General features: G+C 49.1%; 1 protein-coding gene across 3 annotated transcripts in view; it reads right to left on the bottom strand.

Moving 5' to 3' along the window:
• Positions 1 to 25,847, bottom strand: part of NOTCH1 (notch receptor 1) — an 81,631-nt gene that overhangs the window by 30,829 nt on the left and 24,955 nt on the right. For all 3 annotated transcript variants that reach the window (XM_008169491.4, XM_042854363.2, XM_042854364.2), the window contains exons 3-4: positions 7,191 to 7,453; positions 6,131 to 6,469 (exon numbers count right to left, since the gene is read on the bottom strand). In XM_008169491.4, the coding sequence (XP_008167713.2) occupies positions 6,131 to 6,469; positions 7,191 to 7,453 (602 nt within the window). The remainder of the gene's footprint in view (positions 1 to 6,130; positions 6,470 to 7,190; positions 7,454 to 25,847) is intronic.

Below are 25,847 nucleotides of genomic sequence, written 5' to 3'. Positions count from 1 at the left end.
AGGCTTCAGTAACCACCTGGGCTTTGTATATTGCAACATTTGTAGCACGGATATGTCAGGTGACTCTGTCTGCTCCCTAATGCAGCGCGAAGCTGTATGTCACTGCTACGGCGACACAGATGTTAGCTGGAAAGCCTCATCACTGCTGGTTAGTGATTACTCTCCTCCCTTGGACTTGTGCAATAACTAACAAGAAGTCTTTTCATTCTGAGCCGCACAGCAAGTCCAACCTGTGGCAGGTTACTAATTAACGTGCACTGACTGTTTGTGGCAGCTCTTCAGCCTTGGCTTTGAAGAAAACCGCACAGTCACACCTCCATTCCCCTCTTATTTATGAGCTGCAGGTTCATTCGAATGAAGAAATCTCGCTCTGGAACTGCAGGAATCTTGGAGGCAGCAGCCAGTTTCCTCCCACTCCTTGCCGAGGATGAGGACTTCCACAGGACAGGGCCTGTTTTTCAGAGGCGCCGAGCACTCGCAGCTCCCGCTGGCTTCAGCAGAAGTGGCAGATCGATGGCCCCTCTGAAAATAAGGACCTTGATCCTTCACAGGGACTAGGCGGGGGCCTTGCTTTGCACGCCCCTCACTCCTGAGTGCAGCCTGCTGACTTCACGGCACGCCCATGCAACCGAGGATCACTCACGGAAGGGGCTGCAGAATAGGGCTCTGAATCACTGCATTTTAATGAGGCTAATAGCCAGTATTTCTTCACCACTAAGACTCTTGCAACATGAATCAAGGCAGCCAATGCTACCGAAATCCCAGCACTCTTCTTTGCACTGTCAGGCTGGGGCTTTTTTTAATTATCTTCATCCCATAGCAGGACACACAGGGCAACTGAACAGCTTTTGACCTTTCCCAGCTCCCCAAGGTGGGCGGAACAAAACACAGAGGCCAGGCTCTTATCAGCAGATCTGTCAAGCAGGGCCCCCTCCCCGGCTTGTTAACATTTTAAACTGTCGCTTGTCCTTGTTACAGGGTTAAGTGATGTATTTACTGTAAACACTGTGCACCACAGGCTGGCTCCTTACAGCCGCTCGGCCAGCCTGCCAAAAACATGCTTAGACCTGGGCTAGGCTGAAGCAATGGCTGGTTCGAGGCTATATACTGCAGGTGTAATCAGATCTCCGCTCACCAAGCTGTTTGTTTAGCTCTGTGCTCACCTAGTCAGCCCCTAGCTGAAACCAGACACAACTAACTATAGAAACTACTGAAATGAACGGTGTGTCCAGATGGCTACTCTGCAGAGACCAGGAGCGTATGTCTACACTGCAATCACTGGGGGGGCAGGAGTAAATGCAGCTCATGTAGACATAGCCGAGCTAGCTTTAATCTGGATAGCTCACCTACGGGAACAACACAAGCAATTACCCAGGGCTCTCGGCAGGCATGGATAGCCCACGCAGGCTGCAGCTTCACTGCTCCAGAATCCTTAGCTACATTACAGCTAGGGTGACCAGATGTCCCGATTTTATAGGGACAGTGCTGCTTTTTGGGTCTTTTTCTGATCTAGGCTCCTATTACCCGCCACCCCCATCCCGATTTTTCACACTTGCTGTCTGGTCACCCTAATTACAGCTAGCTGGGGTGCAGGCACATGAGCTGCCATCACCCCCCGCTCCCCCGGGACTGCATTACAGACCTACCCGGAAACACATCCCCCTCAGATGGCTGCAAGAGTGGATACAACCAGGCTGTGACGGGGACCCTGGAGCATTAATGAGAAGTATACACAACACAGCCCCAGGCGAACACAGCCCTGTAGCATCCCCTCATGTGATCCTTGCCTCTCCAGCTCATCCAAATGTTTCCGCTGTCCCCAAAATATTCTGGATAATCTTGTGTAACAAAGATGATCCAGGTCTACGGGACCCGCGGCTTTGGTTTTGTTTCCACTACTTACAGTACGGCTACGCTGCAGTTAGATGCCCACGGCTGGCCGGTGCCGGCTGACCTGGGCTCGCTGCAGGGCTGTTTAATTACAGTGTAGACTTCCAGGCTCAGGCCCTGATCTCTGGGACCCTTCCACTTTGCAGGGTCCTTGAGCCCAGGACATGCCTTCAGCACTTTTAAAGGGCCTGATTTTCCACAGTGCTGAGTGCCTGCAGCTCCCCTGAGGCCAGCTGGAGCTGTGGGTGCTCCCAGCACCTATAGAAAATCAGGCCTCTCACATTCCACCCAACACCAGAGAAGTAGATTTAGTAACATTGTTCCCATTTTACAGATAAACAACCAGACACAGAGACTTTAAGTGAGTTGCCCAAGGCAGGTCAGAGGCAGGATTAGAACTCACGAGTACCTGCCTCCCAGCCAGGTCCTGAGCCTCTCTCTAAACGAAGGCCTTGTTCTCCTCCCACAAAATCAGCCCCGTATTGAATGAAAAGCAATAACAGTTATTTATGATTGCTGGTAGAAGTCCAAAGCAGATAATGTTGATTCATTCCTAGCGTTTAAGCTGCAGATTCGAGCATGAATGGCAATAACTTGTAACGTCCTAGATACCAGGTTTAACTCATTTTGAACCATCCGAATGAGTAATTAGTGCTGCAATTACTTTAAATTCAGGGTTAGGTACTAAGGCAAAGGCATGATAACATAGATTAGATTAGCTCGGCTGTAAAAGACTCTGAATAGACAGACTCTTTTTAAATTAAAAGAGGGTATTGTTTTAAAATGTGCTGAGCTACAAGCCAGCACATCAATGAGTATCTTATCATGAGAAATGGCCCTCAATTTTTTATGCCTCGGCCAGAATCATCTGATACAGTGTTTGCTTCACAAGACACATGCCTTGGCTGGCCTGATCCTTGCAAGGTGCTGAAGGCTCTCAACGGAGCTTGGCACCTGGCAGGATCAGCCTCAAACAGCGAGGTTACCAGAGCATTCAATAGCTCCAAGGTTATTTTGCATGTTAATATTTGGCCATTGGACTTCATGGGAGGCAAACCAATAAAGGGTTCACTCAAATCCCTAGGAAGCAGTTCCCTCCAGTCACAGCTGGATGTCAAAGAGCAAATGCTTTCCTCACCCGTCCCCCTTGCAGTAGAGATTCGCTCTCTGAGATAACACATTTCACGGCTGCACAAGGCAGGCTGGTTTCTTGCAGGAAGCTGGCTAGCCAGAGCTAGACTTCCTTTCCAGTTCTGAGGGGGCCAGTGGGGCACCACAAGCCCTCTCCTCTCCCCACACTTTAGGGTGACCAGACAGCAAGTGTGAAAAATCGGGACGGGGGTGGGGGGGGTAATAGAAGCCTATATAAGAAAAAGCCCCAAATATCGGGACTGTCCATACAAAATCGGGACATCTGGTCACCCTACCTCACTTGAAGGGCTGCCTTCTCCGTCACAATAACGGGTACAGCACTAAAATGGCCATCCTTCCAAGCAGCCACCAGTTAGCTGCTAACTTCTGGTGGGTGCTCCTGGCTCCCTGCAGTCAACGCCTATCAGAACTTGCTCCCAGCTCTCACCAGCTTTGGAAGTTCATTCACTTCTCTGGCCCAGGAGAAAGCTCTACTGTTCTAAGTCACATAGGCACCTCATCTATAGCTCTGTCGTTTTAGGTCATCTCTTGTTTGACGAACATGGATGACAGGGGCCTCAGGACAGCCCTGGGACGCTGGGCAGGGAAGTAGTACATTGTGGAAGGGATATTGAACCTCATGCTCCAGGGCTAAAACTAATATAACTATTAGAGATCAGGATGAGAGCTATGCCGAGGGCAGATTATCCCACATCTGCCTTCTGGAGGGTACTTACAACTTTCTCTGAAGCAGCTGCTGTTGGTCACTGTCAGAGACAGGCCACTGGACTAGATGGACTTGGGGTCTGATCTAGTCTGGTAATTCCCATGTTGCTATACAAATATCATAATTCCCATTTTACAGAGAAGGAAACTGAGGCACAGAGGGGCCACAAAGCAAGTCAACAGCAGAGATAGGGATAGAAACCAGGAGGTCTTGATAGTGCACTCCCTGCTCTAACCACTAAGTGTCACTCCCCCAGGGAGCCGGGAAGAGAAGCAGGGGGAGCCTGCACCCAAGTCCCCCACTCCAATCACTATATCATCTTCACACCCGAAGTATCCACCTTATCATGGTTTATCTGTGAAAAGAGGAGATTAAAAATCCTCGAGCCCTCTCCACCGCACAGAGATTTCCCAGGCAGCTTAACACGGCCGATAGCGTCTTTCCAACGGGGGGTGACTGGGCAGATGCTTCCTCTCGCTGCGTCTGCCTCAGACAGGTGGAGGAGGCCGGTTTGGGTGAGAAACCAGACTAATCCTCCTGAAAACAAAGCTCTCCTGCTGTTCGGCCTCCTCGGCCTAACCGCAGCTCCTTCTTGGGGGCAGGCTGCTGACAGGCAGGAAGTTTGTAAATTTCATTCCGTCTGGCCGCGAGCACCTCGCTGCCGCAGAAGCCGGGGAGCTGTCTCACAGCCATGAGCAAAGCGCAACCAGTTCCCCTCCAGCTGCTCAGGCTCTGACCCCAGCGTGCTGCGGTGAAAACCTCCACAGCACGACAGAACCGAAAGGACTCCCTGAGTTCAGAGACCTTCGTTCATCTCCCTGACTGGCGAGGAGCTAGCCCTACGCCTGTACTCCACTTAAATCCTCACTGGCTTAGGCCTGGGCCCACTGCCTCTGCACAGGGATGAATTGAACCGAGAGTGGGTAACCCCACTCCTTCCCTCCCCCTCTCTCCCGCCCCATTCTCCCCTTTCACAGTCATTTATTCCAGCCCTCCTACAGGAACGGATCTGTGCTGTTCCGTGGTTTGCCCAGCAGGGGCAGCAGAGAGCACGGGGAGGGTCTCCCTGCGCCAACTCAGGCCAAGAGGCCTCTTCTATCAGGGTTTGTCTGCATGTGGAAATGGACCGAACTAGCTATTCCACAATAATTGTGCCACTTTAGAAGTGGATTAAGCTAAATCAGAAAAAGGCATTCGTAGGCTGGAGTAAGAGGGTCTGCACAGGTGCTTCTGCCGAAATAACTATTTCAGATTAGCTAATGGAGTCAATTTCCAGCTGGAGATCAGCTCTCGGATGATATTTCCCGTCATTAGGAGCTGCCACAAAGTATACGCCCAGACTTACTGAGAACATCTTTGTTCCACCTCTGTTAGAGCTGTTGGTTGTTCTCGGTCCCTCGAGTGGTCACTGCAGGTACATTGCCCTGTAGTTACTTGGAAAGGTTTTGAATTTGCTGAGCTTTCTGCATCTCAATAGTTCAGGGACAATAGGATGAAAATCAGCCTTCCAAAATGAATGGCAACTCAGACAAATCTACCGATCAGAGACGTTTATAAGGCCCTCACCAATGTCGTAGTTCAGCATCTCACAATCTAACATGGTATTTATCCCCACAGCCCCCCTGTGCAGTAGGGATGTGCTGTTATTGCCCATGTTGCAAAGGGGGAACTGAAGCACGGCAAAACTAAGGGTCTGTCTACACAGCAATTGGGAAGTACGACTGCAGTATGTGTAGACGTACCTGAACTAGCATGGCGCGAGCTAGCTTCCTAAAATTAGCAGTGTAGCTGCATCAGCAGGGGCTAGTCACCCTCCTACCCTCGATCAGGGTATATACTTGGCAACTCCACTGCTACTTTTAGCCCAGGTCTACACTAGCCGGGGGGGAGGGGGGAGGCGGGGGGTCGACCTAAGATACACAACTTCAGCTATGCGAATAGCGTAGCTGAAGTCGGCGTATCTTAGGTCGACTTACCTGGCCGTGACGACGGCGGCGAGTCGACCGCTGCCACTCCCCCGTCGACTCCACTTCCGCCTCTCGCGAGCTGGAGTTCCAGAGTCGACAGGGAGTGCGATCGGGGATCGATTTTATCGCGTCTACACTAGACACGATAAATCGACCCCCGATAGATTGATCACTACCCGCCGATCCGGCGAGTAGTGAAGACCTGCCCTTAGCAAGCTAACTCAGTCAAAGCTAGCTCCGTTACACCTACGGGTGCTGTCCCAACTGCAGTGTAGACATACCTCAAGTGACTTGCCCCAGGTCACACAGGGAGTCTGCAGCAGAGCAAGGAAATGAACCCTGATCTCTCAAGACACACGCGAGTGCCCTCACCACTGGAGCCCCATGGCCAAATCGTGAGAAAGGCCGGCTGTACCTGGAAGACACGTGCAGTCGTAGGTGGTGTCGCCGGTCTGACGGCAAGTGCCCCCGTTCTGGCAGGGTGAGGGATTGCAAGGCACATAGAGGTGCTCACAGTTCTGGCCCGTGTACGCTGGCTTGCAGGAACACTGGTAGGTCCCGACCTCGTTGGTGCAGGTCCCGCCATTTTTGCAGATGGGGGGACTGGTGATGCACTCGTTCACGTCCTGCTTGCAGTTGGCCCCGTGGAAGCCCGCGGTGCACTTGCAGACATAATGGGCTTCGAAAGGAACGCACTGCCCTCCGTTGGCACAGGGGTTGGAGGCACAGGGATCTGCCTGCAGGCAGGTCTTTCCTGGGGAGCGAACAAAGAGGGTGGGGCTGGAGATTGCAGATATATGCAGAGTCCCTTGTGGGTTCCTGTGCCCCCCAATCCTGCCCCCTCTCTGGGATTCCGGTGGCTGAACTGGGCTCCTCCTGCACTGGCATTGTCTGCACAGAGGTGTGTTTCATTCACAACACACACTCCCCACCTTGATAGCACCTCTCACCCCAAGGCACGCCCCAGCTGTACACACACTGTTCCCGCACAACGCCTGGCCGGCTGCACGCTAGTAAGAGGAGAAGGGGACAAGCCACTCCACTAATCAAAGAGGCTGAGGGATCTTTCGTGTCCCCGCAGAGCGGACAGGACAAAGGATGGAGTCGATGCTGTCTGCCCTGGAGCCTGTAGGTACAGGCCTGGAGGAGTTTCAAGGCTGCCATATAGGAGACCTGGTCTCTCGAGGACGGCAACACACTCGCTGCCTGGGGGCAGGAGGAAGCACCCCACGTTGCTCTGCATGGACCCTCCTGCCCCTGCCCAGCTGCAGTGAGCCCCCTTAGAAGACCGGATGGGGGCTGCTCCGTGGGAGCGGGCATTGCACATGCCCCTCACCCTGGATTTCCAAGGCCAGTCCTGGCTTTGGGGACTCTGCTACAGGCAGGGCATTACAACAATCCCACCCCTGTGTGTTGGGGATGGGGGCAGTGGGGCTCTCGGGGCTCCCCGATGGAGGTATGTGTGCTGGCCCCACCTGACCATCCCGGAGGGCACCGGCACTTGTACTCAGTCAGTGTGAGCAGGTCGCAGGTCCCTCCATTGCGGCAGGGGTTGTTGAGGCAGGCGTTCTCCTCGGGAGTCAGGCACAGCCGGTCTGTGAAGCCCAGGCGGCAGGAACAGGTGTAGTCCACAGCATTGCCACGGATGACCGGGTGGCAGGTGCCGGCATTCTTGCACGGGGAGCTGAGGCAGGGGTTTGGCAGCTGGCACCGGTCGCCTACATGGGCACTGTTGCATCTGGGGAGAAGAAAAGACACCAAGTCCGAGTCAGTCAGACCGCCCCACCATTCCCAAGATAAAGCGGCCCCTGCAGAGAGCCGGCAAGGCAGGGGAAAGGGTTTGATTTGGTCCATTTCTCTTGTGTATCTAAATTCTTAACTGCAAAGGCCAGGGGTGAGCTCTCAGACAGGCCAGCCGCATACACAGCAATGCAACAAACAACATTTCAATTGGTGCAGATGGACTCTGGAAACACGCGTGCCTTATTCCCGGATAGCAACCAGGCTACGATACAAGGGGATAAGGCCAAACTTTTAGCACCAAGGAAGCATCTTGGTCCCACCCCTCCCACATGGGGGCATCATGAGGCTTAATCAGTGTGGAGGAAGTGCTGTGAGCTCCTGTGGAGTGTGCTCGGGACTATTGCTCACACAAGAGCAGTGGCAGTGAGCTAGTTCCTACTGGTGCTGCGGTGCCAGGTCTAACGGCAGGGAAAAGTCAAAGGAGACATTTTTCTTCATCCCTAGGATGGTTCTTCCTTCTCCCAAGTGCAGCCTCCGTCCAGAATTTCACAGCCAGAAAACCGCAGACAAAGCCACCGGGCAAGTCAGACAGCACCTAACCCCCTTCCTGCAATCGGAGCCATCCAGGTGGACCCCTGCTCCTGTGAAGAGACTCACGGACTGGTATGGAGTCTGCCTGTGCATTCTGGATTGCAGGTGCCACATGACAGGGACCATGTAATCACATGATTGTACAGCACCTAGCAGAGGCTGTGACTTCCCGGGGGGTGCTCAAAGCCCCGCCTCCTGCCCTAAGCCCCACCCCCGCTCCCCACCAAACCCTTCCCCACCCTGCCTCTTCCCACCCCTGCCCCGCCCCCACCACTTCCTGCTCCTGCTCCTCCCCCTCTCCCCCAGCACCTCCTAAATGCTGCTGAACAGCTGATTGTGGGGGGCAGGAGGTGCTGGGAGGGAGGTGGACATGCTGCCGGTGGGCGGGAGGGCAGAGTGGGGAGGGGAGGAGCTGATCCTCAGGGCTGCCAGTGGGTGCTGAGCACCCACTATTTTTTCCCGTGGGTGCTCCAGCCCCGGAGCACTCCCGGAGTTGGCGCTTATAGCCCCTAGCCCAGTGGGGCTCCGATCCTGATCCAGGCCTGTAGGCATTACGGTCAGACGCAGGTTTATTAATTATAATGCTAACGGAGCAGAGAAGAAACATTTGCCATGTGGGGTGTGACCATCACGCCGGGTTTCGTCTCAAACGGAGTTACACGTCGATCATTAAAAACAAAGTAAGCACACCGAGGGCAAACAGCAGCTCCCTTTTTTGGCAGCTCAGTGCAGGCTGTAGGGGGTTAAATACACACGGTACAAGACAGCCAGGTGGCTTGTGCAGGGGAAAAGAAAGGGAGAAGTTCGGTCTGTGCTAAAATCAGACAGAGAAGAGCCCACTTCCCATCTCAGATGTGTTGTAAAAAGGCATTTGACTAACACTGAGCATACAGATCCCGTGCTCCCAGCTTGAGTGGGCATTTCCCCTCCTAAAGCCTGGGATAGGCTTCTGTGCTTGGTCCATAGCACCGGCTTGCTTTATCTTAGGACAACTTTTGCACATGTGGTTTCAGTTACAGCCTCTGTTTTGGCTTCTCCCCTTCCCCGTCCCTTCATGAGCACCTTTGATTACCCCCGCAGCCTGCTGTGGAGGAGAGAAAGAAAAACACACTCCCTGCAGCCCACAAAGCTGCCAACTTCTATGCCTGCGTGAGAATCACTTTCACACACACCCTATCGCTCCCATCCCTTGCCACCTGTCTCCAACATTTTCCAGAGCACAGGAGTGCCATAAATCACTGAGATTTCAAAGAGCTTGTGGGGCATCTTCCGACCCCCTTGAAGCACAACCGAATAATTGAAGCTTGGGATCTATGCGAATTGCCTTTCCCAAACCAGCTGAGCAGAGGAAGAACAATCCCCAACTCCCTCTCCTGTCCCTAATCAATATCAGAGCTGTTGGGGTCTATTTCTTTAAGGGATGCCAGTTAGCATAGCGCATGTTTGCTGGGAATACCATTTTATTAATTTTTTTTTTTATGGAACTATGCAAGTCTAAGGATCAAAGAGACCCAAGCACTGATGATACGTGTGTGTGATATATATTCACTCTGCTTGAAATTCCTCCCTGTATAGAGAGCCAGCACAACGGACCACTTGAGGCCTAATGTGAAGATTTACAGGCCTTGTGCCGGCATCTCTGGACAAGGGCGAATTTCACACTAAGAGAGAAGGAAAAGATGAAAGAGAAGCATGGAACATGTGCCAGCCCCAGCCGGGTAGCATGCAGAGACCTGCAAAATAGTAACACCTGGCTCTCATGTAGCACTCATCATCAGTAGATCTCAAAGCACTTTGCAAAGGAGGTCAGTGTCATTATCCACATTTTAGAGATGAGGAAACTGAGGCACGGAAAAGGAAAGTGACTTGCCCAAGATCATCCAGCAGGCCAGTGGCAGAGCTGCAAATAGAACCCAGGTCTCCTGAGTCCCACTCCAGTGCTCTGTCCACAAGGCCTTTGGATGTTTAACTAAAATGCCACCTTGCAATCATAAGATGAAGTCCCTTTAGAGACCCAACCAGGGTTTGTGGGACAGCAGAGTGTATTCTGAACAGCGCTAGGAGGTCTTTGTACCCACATGCTTCTTTCTCCTGGATAGATTCCCTCGTCCTCTCCTGAACAGGACGCCAGATTTGACGTTGACAGGTCAATTTCCACCCTCCTGCCCCGAAACATACAGCTGGCCTTTCCAACCGTGCTCTTCATTCCACCACTTTGTCTCAAGATCTTGGCCACTTGCAACCTGACAGCAGAGAGCTTAAAGGGGTCGCATGCGAAGTGCCTTCAGAATGATCTGCGATCAGGGGCCCCTTGCCCCTTGTCTAACAAAGCACTCGAGCATGTGTATAACGCTAAGACCAGAGTCATTTCCCTGAAGTCAATGGGACTAGTTATGTGATTAAAGTTACTCATGCGCTTGAGTGCTTGGCTGGATGGAGGCCCAAAAGGGCCACAACACTCATGTAAAGTGCTTTGAGATCCTTCTAGCTTTATGTAAACTGTACAGTATTAACAAGGAGTCCGGTGGCAGTATTACTATTTCATCAACAACTGACAGCTTCCTCAACATCCCTCTGTCTTGCAGAAATCAGAGTCAAACGTATCTCAGCATTGGCAAACAAGAGCTCAGCGTTAGCCTGGATAACAGGTGTGGCATATTTATCCTTTCTCTTACATTACAGTCTTCCTAAACAGCTGCTCCGATCTTCCTTGAAGATAAACACTTTCCAAAGCCGTATTCTCTCCAGCAGTGGGAGAGGCCAAACAAACACATGCCTGATTTTTATCTCAGCATGAAGGCCTTTTAAAAAAAGACACATGAAATGGCCACTGGCCCAACCATCTGTTACCAGAAGCCAAAAGGTCCAAGCCAACTGGCTCATGAAAAAACAAAACCAGGTGATGGGAATGGCTTGCAAATGGGGAGTGTTTCCTGACCTAACACTTAGGTGCTTTAACATAAGCCAGCCTTTCAGAGATGACGGCAGGGAGGAAGAGAGGATGAAGAAATAAGGGCCAGATTCTGCCCCTGCTACTCACACAGCGCAACGACACTGACCTCCTTTATAAAACACTGAGATCTACTCCTGACAAGCATGAGATCAAAGCATGGATCGTTTTGGTGACCTTACTCTGCACCTCGCCCCACGGAAATCAACAGGATTGCTCACGTGGTAAAGGGTTACTCGGAGTGGGGGGGGGGGGGGAGAGAGGAAGGATCTGGCCCCAAATAAATATGGATAAAACCCAACAGAAAATGGAAGCTGTGAAATGGTGTCCTTGCGAGAGGGCTGAGCAACTTCAACCAGCACTGCGGTGGGCAGGAGCTCACGGCACTCAGCAGCTTGCCGGAGCAAGGGATTGAAATGCTACCCACGGAATAGATTGTCATTCCTGACTCATAAACAGTGGCTGCTTAAGTTTGCTTTGTGGTATCCCCGGTCCCCCCGTAACTGACCAGGCTTAATGCTTCGAAGAGATTCCCTTTGCCCCACGCTCCCAGATCCTCCCAGCAAAGATGAATCCCCTGCAATGAAGTGGGGTTCGCCCTTACGTCTGCACCCCATTGTTCTCTTTGATTCACTCATGAATTAAACAAGAAGGGGGCGGGGGGAGAGGGGACAACAATTGGATTTCAATGCACCCCACTGTTGGGAACGACCCGCAGCAGGGACCCCTCCAAGCTGATGACAACAGGGGGGAAGGGTGGGATGGAGAAAAACTTTCAGAGGCAAGAGGGAGGGCACTTGATCTTCAAAAGAAGGTTCTGGAGACAAGTCTCGTCAACACCTCGCTGGCACAAATCCGCCCGGCTCAGCACCTTTTGTTTGGCCTTTTCAACACAAGATGCTGTTTATTTCACTCTTTGAACTGGGACGCTCGCATTACTGCGTTTCAAAGGGAGCTTTACTCCCTTGCCTTGGCCCTGCCAGACTCTAATCAGCAGCCCCCCACTCCTCCCGAAAGGGAGCACATAAGGAGTGAAATGGTAGAAATGTGAGGGACATGGGCTCGATCCTGAGCCTGGTGACGCAGCTGTAATTCCAGAGTCATTGTTCTGCAGACAGCGGCGGGGTGACCTGGCATATTGAGGTATTCCAGATTTACACAGTTGTAACTGAGAGCAGAGTTTGGCCCATCCTGTTAAATTCCTCCTCCAGACATTTGCCTGTTTCACATTATGTGGCGACCATCAAAGCTGTAACTGGGGGAAATGAGTTTGCAGAAAGATTGTGTTTATTTTAGTGAGTGACGGAGAGGCCTAGTTCTGTAGCTCTTGGGCCCTGATCTGCAGCCTGCTGAAGTCAATGGAAAGACACCCGCTGACGTCAACAGGCACTGGATCCGGGCTCTGGCCACATGCTTTTAACAGCCACATTCAATAAAGCTACTCACAGTGGGGAGCCGTGATCACAATCCCCGTGGCTGTTGCCAGAAATATTAGCCCTACAGCTCAGTAAATTGGTTAGCGCCAGAGCCTCAACTAGCGTAAGGCCACGTAGCTCCGCCGACGTTACCGGAGAGATGCTGATTCACCCCAGCTGAGACTCTGGCCCGGAAACCCTTTTTTTGGTTCTCAGTTCCCCACATGTCAATATTTAAGAATTCAATCACTCTTCAGACTCATTCCATGCTTCCTTTTCCCCACATGACCGAATTCGTGGATTTGCTCACAAGCTACTGGCTGTCGGTAGTCACGAGTTACATTTTGCAATTGGTCATTTGAGGTCACCTAGTATTTTTTTGCACTCGTGACTGGATCACTTAACCCTTTATAAAGGAGGAGGAGTTAGATAAGCTACTTATGGTGCAAGCATTTGTGCAAACATATATTTGCACGAGGACTGGTGAGACTTCTGCTTTCCACAACATCCACGTGAACAGCAGTGGCAAAGAGCCACTTGTACAGAAGTTCATGGAAAACAAACAGTGGCCGCTAGCACCACTGATGTGAACTGAGGCCTGTTAGCCAGCACAAGGCTTCTTTGCCATTGCACCCTGCTGTGTTTAGCAGCAAAGAAAAAATTACCTGGAACTTTAAGCATGAGACGCCTGTTACTTCACTTCCTGCTGGCATAGCTCTGCGAGCATCAATAGTATGACTAAACACAGCCATGAGGCTAACTCAGGTTATGCAAGCGGCAACTTCTGTTCTCACATGAAACTCTAACTCCCATTTGTGTTTTGTCCATCTGTTGGGTCCTGTCCTATTGTGAGCTTTCTAGGTCAAGGACTGGCATCTCTGTTCCTCGTCTGTGCATCACCTGGCACAGCGAGGGCCGGATCCTTCATCGGGGTGCTTAGGTGTTCCCATAACAGAAATAAATAACTTGTGCATATTTAACATCTGATCCTTCAAGCAGCTGAGTCCTCAGCTGCCTGCGGGAAGAGGATCAGAAACAGACTGAGCTGAACTATCTAGATTTTCTCTAATGAATACTTCGCTGCTCCCCAAAGCCTCGTTTCAAACCTGACACTGGACAATACTGAACTGCCTCTGAAGTGTGAGGTTCCCGTGGCCCCACCCTGATGGCCTGCAAACCACCAAAGAGTTTACAAAATACTGAATATTATTAAGTCCCAAAAGAGGGATTCTTCCAATGAATCATAGCAAGCGTTAACCCAGAGGCATTCCAGCCTGTGCTAAAGCCACCAAAGAAGCAGGTTGCAAAACATTCTAGTGGGAGATGAGAGAGGCAGGAATACATCTAGGTCCCGTCCCCCCTCCTCCCAGTGCCTGTCCCCCCCTTTTTTTTTAACCTGATTCTGATTTCATTGTTGGGGATTGTGTGAGAATTTGTCAGGATTCGGAGACATTTTGAGTTAATGAGATGGCATTATCCAGGCCCAATGAAAAAGAAAATGTGTATAATAATAAATCAGGGCATCTGCTGGACACACAAAAGGCTGTGGGGAGCAGGTGTGCATGTTAATGAGGGGACGGCAGCTGCCGTGTACCCTGCCGTCCAATAAACTTCAAGAGCTGCACAGGGTGGGCGGGGGGCAGCTTCGGGGATGGGGAAGGAAGTGGACTTCTGGGTGGCTGAACTGCATCCCTGCGTTAGGGAATTCAACAGGCTGGTTTTGAAGCCTGCTGTTCCTATGAGAGAGGCCATTGTGCCGCGCACCCCTCCTCTCCGTCCCAGAGGGCCAGCGAAGGCACGCCGGCTGTAAACTGCTAAAGTGTGCAGTCATCTGTTAAAACCACCATTTTCCCCCTTTTTTAAAAAACAATCCTCAGAACTTTCACAGTTGCTTGCGATGAGAACGTCGCAAGATTCTCACCCATCTCCATCCGAGAAAGAAAGAAACAAACAAAAAACCCCAATGGGCTGGATTAAAACAAAACCAAACGGGGCTCTGCCGTTAGGAATACGCTGTGAAACCGTCTCCAGCTCGCTCAGTGGCGCCTTCCTATGTAGGGTCCCTGCAGAGGTTCAATGGTTTGTGAAGTGAGAAGCAGGGGCGGGGGAAGAGGCTTCTGTATCCAGGGATGGACTGAATTGCAGTGACATTATAATCTTGGAAACCTCTCTCATTTTAATATCAGCTTCAGTTCATCTGGCACTCAACCATGTTCTAGTGGGAATTGAATCAAAGGGAACTGGGACGTGGTGGGTTCTCAGTAATTCCATAATTGGAATTCAGATTCATGTGTGGTGGGGTTTTGTTGGGATTTGAAATAAGGCTCACATGGAAACTGCTGGGAGTAAAGCCCACCCACCCAATTAGTTTTCGGACCATTTCCAATTTGGATTCTTGTTAGCAGCGTTTTACGATTCAGTGGCTGGAAGCTGAAGCTAGACAAATTCAGATTAGAAGTGTTGCACTGTTGGTTGTTTTTTTTTTTTTTTTAAACAGTGAAGTTAATTAATTAACCATTGGAACAACTTACCTAGGCACAGGGTGGATTCTCTGTCATGGCTTTAAAACAAAATCTAGTGTGTTTCTAAAAGATCTGCTAGAGCTCAATCAGAAGTTGTGGGCCTGATGCAGCAATCACAGGATGAAAGTTCCTGGCCTGTGTTATGCAGGAGCTCAGACTAGTTGATCAAAAAGGTCCTAAAGGTCTATGAATATATGATCATGTTAAAGGGTCTCTAAATTTACAAATCTTATTTTAAACAAACAAATGTCCTTGCCTAGGTTATCAGTAACACTGCAGAACATTAACAGTGTTAACAATAACACAAAAGAAGTGTTAAGATGCTATACATTTTTATGCTCTTTGTTTACTTTTTGCATTTCTCACACCTTGGACAATGAAGCCACTTTCATATTTGTGTAGGGTCAGTTTCCCTTTCAGTTTCTTAGTGCAGCAATCTACAGCTTTCAAGCACTCCTGGCAGTTGTTTTAAAATAGATGCTTGGGTTGTATTTTTCTTTAGTTTCACAGAAATATTTCAGTTGCTCTTAGGTTTTGAAAAGGTGGATTTGTAGAAATTCTGAACATTTGGGGCCAAAATTCAGTTGACAACACTGCTTATAGGCCCCAGTTCAGCAAAGCATTTAAGCATTTGCTTTGCTCCATCCCTATTTAGCAGAGCGCTTAAGCATAATGCTTAATATTAAGCATGTGCTTAAGACTCACTGGAATATAAGTATGCACTCAACTGATTTGCTGAATCAGGGCCTATGTCCTGACACCTGGAAGTTCGGAACACTCCTCGGGAGAGAAAACTCTGGCCATACCAGACAGCAGAACTGTTCTGAAAGAAACGGAACTGATGTGTGCAAAGGATGCAAGACAAAAGGGACTTGAAAAACAATAAGGAGTTCGGTGGCACCGCCACCGGACTCCTCATTTTTGTGGCTATGGACTAACACAACTACCCCTCTGATAAAAGGGACTTGGTAATACAGAAAAAAGAACAGGAGTACTTGTGGCACCTTAGAGACTAACAAATTTATTAGAGCATAAGCTTTCGTGGGCTACTGCCCACTTCTTCAGATGCATCCACGAAAGCTTATGCGCTAATAAATTTGTTAGTCTCTAAGGTGCCACAAGTACTCCTGTTCTTTTTGCGGATACAGACTAACACGGCTGCTACTCTGAAACTTGGTAATACAGGCGAGTCTCATTTTACGCGGGGGTTCCGTTCCGTGGTTAGCGCATAAAGCGAAAACCGCGTATAGTCAAAATTACATTGAGTTGAATGGCGGGCGGAATCGCCCGCACTACAAGTACAGTATTAAAATGGTTATTTTTCTGGGTTTTTTTGGTTTTTGCCGACCGCGTAAAGCTGAAATCGCGCATGTTAAATGCTCGTAAGATGCGACAGACCTGTATTAGCACCTTTGGTTTCTTTCTTGAAGGAGCAGATGGGGTAGACACAGAAAGACTGTGGATAAAATTTACTATTAAAGCAAATTTTAAGCACAAAGCAACCAAACAAAACCCACCTGGCTTTATTCCTGTTGTAATCAATGCAATACTGCAAGTTTATGTGTTACATTGACTAAGACCCATCAGGGCTCTGCACAGACTGCAGGAGCCACCTGCACAGACCCAGCTGCAGGATTACGGCCCCCAATTCCCTGCAACTGCTGAATTAGAACAATCAAAACCAGAAAGAAAGGAAAGAAAAAGTGTCCCGGTGTCTCTCTCTGCTCTGCACTCAGTACTGGAAGCAATGGGATGCCATTCCCACTTGCCACTAGGGAAAACTCTGGGGAAATAGCTACCATCAAATCTCACTCTGTGGAGCTGTCCTTGCAGGTTCACATTAATTTGATTACCTTTTCAAAACTATGGCGTGAGGGCTTCCTCTGTCCCCCAGCTGAATATTGCCATCTTTGCAGAGACAATCAAACGGTTATCAGTCTCATCAGGAATACTGAACGCTGACACCAGCTAATACAGGTGCTGGTGTCACCGGCAACTCCTGAACTTATTCTTGTTTTGTCCATGCTCATAAGGCATGGAAACAAGATAACTAATAATATCTTATATGTTTCCAGCACTGCCCACCTTGCAGGATCTTATAGCTCTTTACCAACAAGAATTATTTTGTCATTGAAAGCCACCAACCTCTGTAGTTCATGGGCCCATATTTGCAGACACACAGGTGAGTAACTTTACTTGTTTGTGTAAGTGTCTGTGAGATCAACTCTTAGAACAGGGAGTGACGGGTACTGTAGTTAGTTGAAACTACAAAGAAGATTCCACTGAGTGCCAACTTTTGCAATTTTATTGCGAGTCTGACACTATTTGGTGTTTTAATTCAAGTCCCAGCTCTGGGAATCCTGTGATTAGCTGAGAAGCTCGGCCTTCATTTTAAAAAAAGTTTCTGGTCCTTGTGGTTGCAGAGAAAAGCTTGAAAATATGACCCATGTGCAACCTAAAGGCTCAGAAACCAAAGGCAAATAAAAAGAATCCAAATTTTATTATTATTATTATTTTAAATCTCATGATTTTAGGGCCTCGCTCATGAATTTGGATGCTTGAGGGTGACAATACTCGGATTTGGGGAAGCAAAATGTCACTATCTGAGATGGAAATTAGCCAAGGCAGCTAGATGATTCTGAAAATCCCACCCAGGTGCCTAAATACCTTTGAAAATCTGGCCCTAACTCTTGTGAAAAGTGCCATGGGATCTTTCCCGATCACAAGTGGGGAGATCTTTTAGACTGATCCCTTCGCCAGCTAACCTTGGTTTTCACTGAATGCAAAAAGACTGCACAGCCCCTTCTAGCACCATTGATTGTTTTAACTCAGGCCATACTGAAGAAGGAAGTAGTGTTGGTAGTGCTCTTCCCAGGTTTTTCTTAGCTGTCTCCCGCCCCATCCAACTACTAACCAGGCCCAACCCTGCTCAGCTTGGGAAAGTTAACAAGATACAAGCCACTGGCAACAGCACAGTGAACTTTGTGGGGCTTTGGTCCAGGATAGTGTGACTGTCCCATGACCAAAATGTTTTAGCAGGGCCTTTAGAGACAGACTTTTAGCCCTCCTAGCCTCATTCACCCATGGAGCCCGATCTATGAATCATATATTAATTACATTGATTACTTAAGAATTCCCAGTTATCTCTCTGAGGTTTGACAGGTTCTTGTCCCGAGATCAGGCTCAGTATTATTAAAATTACTGCATAGTTGGGAACCTCGATGGGCACAGTTGCAACACTCACACTTTAGGAGCCTGGTGTATTTGTAATAGTTTATTGATAGAGTTAGCAAAGTCACAAACACTCTAACCTAGGTAGAGATAATACGGAATGTGCATCTGAACATCCATATACTCAGACCACCCCTTGCAGAACAACCTGAAGTGTTAGCCATTATCTTCCTCATCAGCAGTGGCCATCATCCGGGCACCTCCCAAAGGCTACATCTCTCTCTTCTCCTGCCCACAGGCTGGGCTCCAACTTCTTTAATATGTTACACCGACGCCACTACGTTTAATGCATATTCAGTGGGGGTTTCTCCCCTCTTCCTTATTTGTATGCCCTCACCCTACTAATGTTGGGCTGCATTTCTCCTACAAGTTAGTATATTAATGGTCTCAACTTATTCTCATATACATCAATTCATGTCCATGAAACTCTTGTTGTCAGACATCTGCAAACATTCCCAGCCTAAAATATCCCAAAGCTGGTGTTAGCTCACGTTTCTGTGGTTGGCTGGTGTCGTTATGGACAAACTTCTCCCTTAAACAAAACACTCTACTCACAGTTCCCCAAAACTTAGGCCACTGATCTGTGCCAAAGTTCATAGGCCTCAAGCCATATGCTAACTGCTTAAGACAATGTCTTACAGGTTCCTTGCATTACTGCTGAATTAAATAAATGCTGAAACTTGCTCTATGGGCTACACCAATCCTCCATATAACAAACCCTACCCTTAAGTAAACTGCCTTTATACAGCAGGGCAATCTGAGCTGAATAAGAATTTGCACTAGACGTGTCAACGATACGCATTAATTTTCATGTGCTGATAGACAGAATATAGGCAAACTCCCTTGCATCACAGAGTTGATCTGCTATCTCCCAAACCCCAGATTCCCTTTGAAACAACCAATAGCTCATGCCAGAAATCAGTTCCCAAGAGAGGCGGCAGAAATCCCGACCCATCCACAGCATGTTCCCAAAGCAAACAAGAATGGCTAAAAATATCAGTGTTCTCCCTGCTGGGAAAAGCTTCCATTTATTCATTAACCTGGCGACGAAGCGTCAAATATTTCAACTGCGAAAAGAAACGATGGATAGAAGACTCCAGCAGGCAAATGGCATCTGAGCTCAACACCTTTTGCCAAATACTTTCCCTTGCACCCACACTGACCTTGCAAAGGTATTTAAGATGCTGTCTGGGTGTGAAGAGGTTGTGTCAGCACACTAGGAGAGGACACACCGGGGACAAAGTTGCCTCCTGACCCCAAAAATCCCCTGCATTTTTAAGATAATATTTTCAAAATGATCTGACACAAATGTGACTGATACTATCATATGAGATCTTGAGAGAAATGGGGTAAGATATAACAGAACGCAGATAAAGCAACCGTTTTCCGACACATGCAGATACACAGATATTGGGCAGGATTCTCAGCTGCCATACGTCGGCTCATTCCAATGGGTCTATACCGATTGACACCAGCTGGGCTTCTTGCTCTTTATGTTCACTCTAACGTCCTTTCAGTTTAGAGATGACACAGGGAGGTTGATGGGTCAACTCCTGTGACCCTGTTGTGGCGGCTTTGGCTTGTTTTAAGTTATGTCCCTGCCAAATTTTCTAGTAATAAAATGTAATATGGTAAAAAAAGAGGTGGTTGGGGAGGTTATAATTAATAACACTTAGCATTGCTTTAGCATTTTGTAATCACAGATCTCAAGGTGCTCTGCTAAGGTGGGGATCATTGTATCCTGATCCCCCTTTTATAGATGACGCACAGAAAGGTGAAGTGACTTGCCCAAGATCCTATTGTGAGTCCCAGTGGCAGAGCTGGGAGTAGCAGCCCCAACTCCTTGCGCCAGCCACTAGACCATGGCTGACTTGAAATGCTATGTAGTATGTTCACTTTCATCCATTGTGTCTATCCCAGGCTCTAAACAGATTACAACACAAATATTAGAAAAGGATGCTCAACCAGTTCTACATCCATGGATCGTATAAGTATGAATGTGTGAGTGTGTATGTATATATACGAAAACCACATCCACACACATGCTTGTATGATTTATGGATGTAGAATTGGTTGGGTACCTGTTCTAATGTTTTTACATTACACACACACACAAAATAAATTCATTTCCTGCACGCTGAGCGTCTAAAAATATGGTGTCCTCAAATATGCCTTTAAAAGAGGTGAATACAATGTGGACATGAAACACCACACAGGGCCCACTGCAGACCTGGTATCTTCCCCTGAAGCCAGCTGACCTGTTCTTCCCTATGCCCGGTCTCAGTTTGGCCTCCAGAGTATCACAGAGCTGATTGCAAAGAGACTAGTAGAACTACGTCCTAAGACAGGGTTAGTGAGATAGCGGCACAGGAGCGCCAAGTGCAGACTTGCGGGCTGACGGCGTGCAGGGACAGGGGAGGACACATGCCAAAGGCTGTCCCATGTCTGCTGTTCAACAAATATTGCCTCCCCTTTTGTTCGCTTATTTCAATATTTCCACTGCGCAGGGATTTTCCATCAGCCTACCAGCAACAGATTCGGACCCTCATGCAATCCCACACTATAGAAATGCAGCCACTGAAAGCATCCTAAGGCAGATGTTTCTGTGACCTTTAACCCAAGACTAATTCAGAGTGTTGCTGTTTTCCTTTCTGAGCTAAGCTCCCATCTGCCACCCCAGGGACAGATGACAAACCAACCGCCCTCCCCACCCCCAAAGCAAAAACAACTGAAGAGAAACCCAAGACCAAGCTCCTGCGGGATGCGCGGCACGTGGTGGGGGAGAGCAGCCGAATTCTGGAAAGCTGCAAAGCCCGCACAAGACAGACATGGTAACACCCTACGCTATGAAACAAGCGGCATTTGAAGGGCTTCTTGCAGAGGAGGTTATTGAAAAGATGCCAGGTGTATACAGCAGAATCAGAGCCAGCCTGCATTGCCCAGTTAGCATCACACTAGAGTATCACTAACCCATGAGCTTTCAGCCTCAGACACCCCACTTAGGGTGGCAGGAGGAAAACTCTTGTCATAGGAAGTGGGTGTTTTCCTGGCCAGCGCTGGGCACTGTTGCCTCCAGCGCAAAGGGATAAAGCCACAAATGAGAGTCAGTAGGGCTCAGAAGAAAGCCTGCTTGAGGCGTAACATTAAAACTTCCCCGTGAAAACGAAGGTGAGTCGGCATGCGGCTCCTCTGTGTTCAGGGTGTGAGCTCAGGTTGAGAGGAGGGAGAAAGGCAAACAAGACGATTTCACCCCCAGAGCTCCAGCAATCCTAGCACCATGGAATTCGGGAGGCTGAGTCACTTACTGGAGAGGGAGGTGCATGACCAGGGCCGGCACAACCCATTAGGCGACCTTAGGGCGCTACAGTTTGGGGGGCGGTGACCGCGGCAGCATTTCGGGGCGGGACCTTCCGCTGCCTAGGGCGGCAGAAAAGCTGGCGGCGCTCCTGTGCATGGCAGCTGATCTAGGAAATAGCCAGAGGGGTTTGTAATCCCACCTAGCAAGGTTAATTACATGCCCCAGAAAGAAAATGCTGGTGCCTAGTACACCTGCGTGGGGGCTCCCTTGAGACTGGCCTTCTGACGGGGTTAGGTTCAGCGAGGAAGAACCAGTAAAAGAGGTGGGGAGGGCAGTTTGGAACTGGCACCTCCCACCTTCCAGATATCCCCACCGACCTGCTTATCTCAGGCACTAGCAAATAACTTCTTCCTAACCCTCATCTGCTGGAAACAAACTGCCATGTTTGTTTTTCCCTAAGGTAAAAGCACCTGTGGGAAAGTCTAGGAAGGAAGGGTCATGGCTTTAATTAGCCCCCCTGCCTTTGAATGAATTAATGGGGCCCGTAGTTTCCCTCTGCTTCGTGAATAGCAGTAAACACTCCCAGGTGCTTGCAGGTGAGAGTGTTCTCAGCTCCACAGCTGACATCTGCCACTAGCACCAGCCCCAGAGTGCCAGGCCTTCTCCTTGCATTTCCTGCATTCCCTTCACCCCACTGATTACAGGTGTCGTCCTCGGAGATTACAAACGCTGCTGTGCTCCAGGTGTTGTTTTATGGACAAGTCCCTGGTCTCACGTTATAGGGCTTATTTATTTATTTACACCAAGTGACTGGGTTCAAAGTGTACAGCTATTCATCAGCCGGTGGGTAACTTCGCCAGCTGACAATAAAAGCAACACTTTATCATCTGTACCAGGAACATATCAGAGCTTGGAGAGATAGGAGCTAACCTCTCAATGTTGGAGATTAGACCCAGGGCCTTCTCCAGCCCCTGGCAATACAAGAGTGTTCCCTACACTAAATTCCCCAAGGGATCTGTGTATTCTCAAGAGACAGGACTTCCAATAACCTCCCTGGGGATGAACCTCACTGCTGCAGAAAGGGACAAATAGGCTGAATCACAGGGCCGCCCAGCGGATTCAGGGGGCCTGGGGCAAAGCGGGGGAGTGGACATAAAAAAAGGTTCCACCTGCTGCGGCACTTGTACTCACCGGGTGCCACTCTGAGTCTGTGGCGGGTCCTTCACTCGCTCCACGTCTTTGGCAGCACTGAAGGGCCCGCCGCCGAAGACCCGGACCGCCGCCGGATGAGTAAAAATTAAAACGGCACCTCTAGCCAGGGAAGGGATTCTCGACCGGGGCTCGCGGGGCCCCTGCAAGGCCCGGGGCAAATTGCCCCACTTGCCCCCCCCCCCCTCTCGGCGGCCCTGCTGAATCATGCTGTCAATTTTTCGGCAGGTTTCAGAGTAGCAGCCGTGTTAGTCTGTATCCGTAAAGAGAACAGGAGGACTTGTGGCACCTTAGAGACCAACAAATGTATTTGAGCGAAAGCTTATGCTCAAATAAATTTGTTAGTCTCTAAGGTGCCACAAGTACTCTTGTAATTTTTAGGCAGACACCTTCAGTGATTTCACTGGAACAGGGATTTCCTACCCTTCATCAATGCATGGTACTGAGGTGGGCACACGAAAGGTAGCAGCTCAGCACCTTTCCCGAACTGGCCCCAAACATTCTCCTTCGTTAGCATTCCCAGCATTAGTGTATGTCGAGGAGGCCTGAGAGGGAAAGATGGAAGGAGCAGCTGTAAAAGAAAAAATACTTATCACAAGATCTGGTTGCACAGCGATAGCTCGGAAAAAGAAACTGTTGCTCTATGGGGAAGGAAGGTCTTGTGGCCAAAGCACAGGACTGGGAGTCAGGAGTCCGGTTTCTGACTTCATTGTGTGGTGTTTGGCAAGTCACTTCACTGCCCAGTGCATCCATTTCTGCATCTGTAACATGAGGACAGTCACGCTGCCCAAACCCACGGTGGAATGTTTATAAAGAACGTTAAGATGAAAAGTCCTACACAAATGCAACCTGTGCTGGGTGTGCGTAGAGCACACCCAGCAGCAGCCAGGACGCGAATCCCTTGTTCCACAGTATCTGTGGCCTTTTATCAATGATCCTAGATAAGCCACCTGACCTGGTGTCTGAAGAGCGTCTGGCACAGCATTCTTTCCATTGCTCGGAAACAGCACAGCGGAGGAGATGAAAATCAAATCCATGAGGTATTCCCTCAGGGGCTTTATGTCATACTTCACCATCCTAAAAAAACCAAAACACCTTTCCCACGCAACAACAAACTAGCGTGTGGACCTCACTGAGCCTTAAAGGCAAACTCCCTCGATTTGGTGCAGTATCTCAAAGCTAAACAACTACCTTTGTGATAAGAATATATGTAGCATGTGCTAAAGTAACATCAAACCAATGTTTGGACCGCCTTGTCACTGCTTTGATCTCTTCATTCTGTGGGCTCTCCCAATGGGGCAGCCATTTTGGTCTTGACAAAAAGAGAGCTCAGAAATCATGTTCATGGCAAGCTTTAAATTCCACTGTGGCCAAATGAGCCAAAAGATCATCCACACACCATGCAATAACCCGGCTCCCTAGCTAGGTCAAAAGCAGGGGTGTTGCAACACAATTTGGACCTGTTCACAGGCCAAATTCCAGCCAAACCCTGACTGGCTAAACACTACCTGGATATCCCAATAGTGGAACATTTTCCAGTGACAATTACAGAAAAGGAGACTCTCCTTGAGGTGGATGCAGTATAAAGGACATGACACAGCTGAACATTTATGATTCTATGCAGTAGAGAGCAGTGGCGTACATCCAGTTCATTAATAGTGGATAATTGTCATCTCCATGCAGATAAACAGGAACTAGAATTGTCTACCTCTTAGGCAAGTCTTTAAAAAGTCCCTTTATGTAAACCAAATACATGTCTAGTAACCCAGTGGTAGCTTGAAAACAACTATCGGGTCTGTTTTTACTGTTAAACTCCTACGCAAAGGAGTTATTCACCCAGTTATATCACTGGTTTCTATTCAGCTGAATTCTCGCTGGAGGTATATAGTCTACAATCAAGCCCATATTTCTTAGTTTAAATTAAACCATCAGCCTTTCAGGTGTGTGTTTGTACAATGCCTAGTGTGATGGGACCCTGATCTCTGCCTGCAACTCCAGGCCCTACCGCAATACAAATAATAAAAGCAAAGGCCAATGGTAAAGAAAAGCTGCTCCTGGAGACACCGAGAGAAAGATTTGTATTCCTGTATTCCAGCTGGTGTCCTGGTTTCATTCACGCACTGAAAAATCAGTTCATTTGAGAGCAATTAGAGATCCTGATTTCCACTTCAAGGCATAAACTCATGGAAGCTGCTCTCCCTGAGTGCACACCAGCCGTGGTGGTCACTGCAGAATTCCTGTGAGGAGTGTTGCCAAGGATTAGACATGCAAACTACTGTCTACGTGACAGCTTAACGTCAGGGCGTCAGCCTAGCTGACTTTGGAAGCATCCCATCTACTTAATTGCAACCTGGAAATGGAGGTGACAGCGAGATAGCTTGCATCTCTTGGTCTAGTGCATGCAAGCTAAGTTTTTCCTGCCATGAGGAGAAGACAAACAAGCATGGAAAATTGGTCCCTGTGGGAAAGCAAATAGCAGGAGGAGTCCCAGGTCCGTGCACTAGCCAGAGGTATACAGTCTCTCTCTTTCAGCCTGATACATCCTTTCTTGGACTGCCTTCCAAGTATGGGTGTGTGAACAAGTCACCAGATGCTCCGGGCACTGCCTAAAGGTGGAAAGGAAAGACAGCTTTGTCCTGTTGGCCATCTGCCATGATTGCTCAGGGCTACGAGGGGACCGGTCCATGTTTTCAACTACTTTCTCCCCCAACAGGGATCTGACAAGGAGGTTTTTCCAAGTTATTCCTTCCAACTTGAGAGAGGTCCCGCAAGGCCACCACAATTCGGGGGAGGAAGGATGGTCTTGTGGTTAAGTCACTGAGTCAGGAGACCCACGTTCACTTCCCAGCCTTTCCATATATTCCCTGTGTGACCTGGGGCAAGTCCCTTAACCTCTCCGCCTCAGCAGGGATAAGAATAGGAACTCCTTTCCTTTATCTTGTCTATTTAGATTTTAAGATCTTCAGGGCAGGGGCTACCTCTTACTTGATGTTTGTACAGCACCTAGCACCATAGGCCTCTAGGCGCCACTGTAACACAAATCACCAACACCACCTGGGTTACGGCCAGGCCAATGGGAAAGGTCCTCCTCCTACCGCAAATTAAAGGACACCTCTAGTGCAGCAGATGGGTTGGGGTGAATGAGGAGACCGCTCTCTGGATCAGACGTTAGA

Source organism: Chrysemys picta, chromosome 18 (assembly GCF_011386835.1).
Source record: "Chrysemys picta bellii isolate R12L10 chromosome 18, ASM1138683v2, whole genome shotgun sequence".
Classification (NCBI taxonomy): Eukaryota; Metazoa; Chordata; order Testudines; family Emydidae; genus Chrysemys; species Chrysemys picta.
This window is presented reverse-complemented; position numbering and strand designations above follow the sequence as displayed.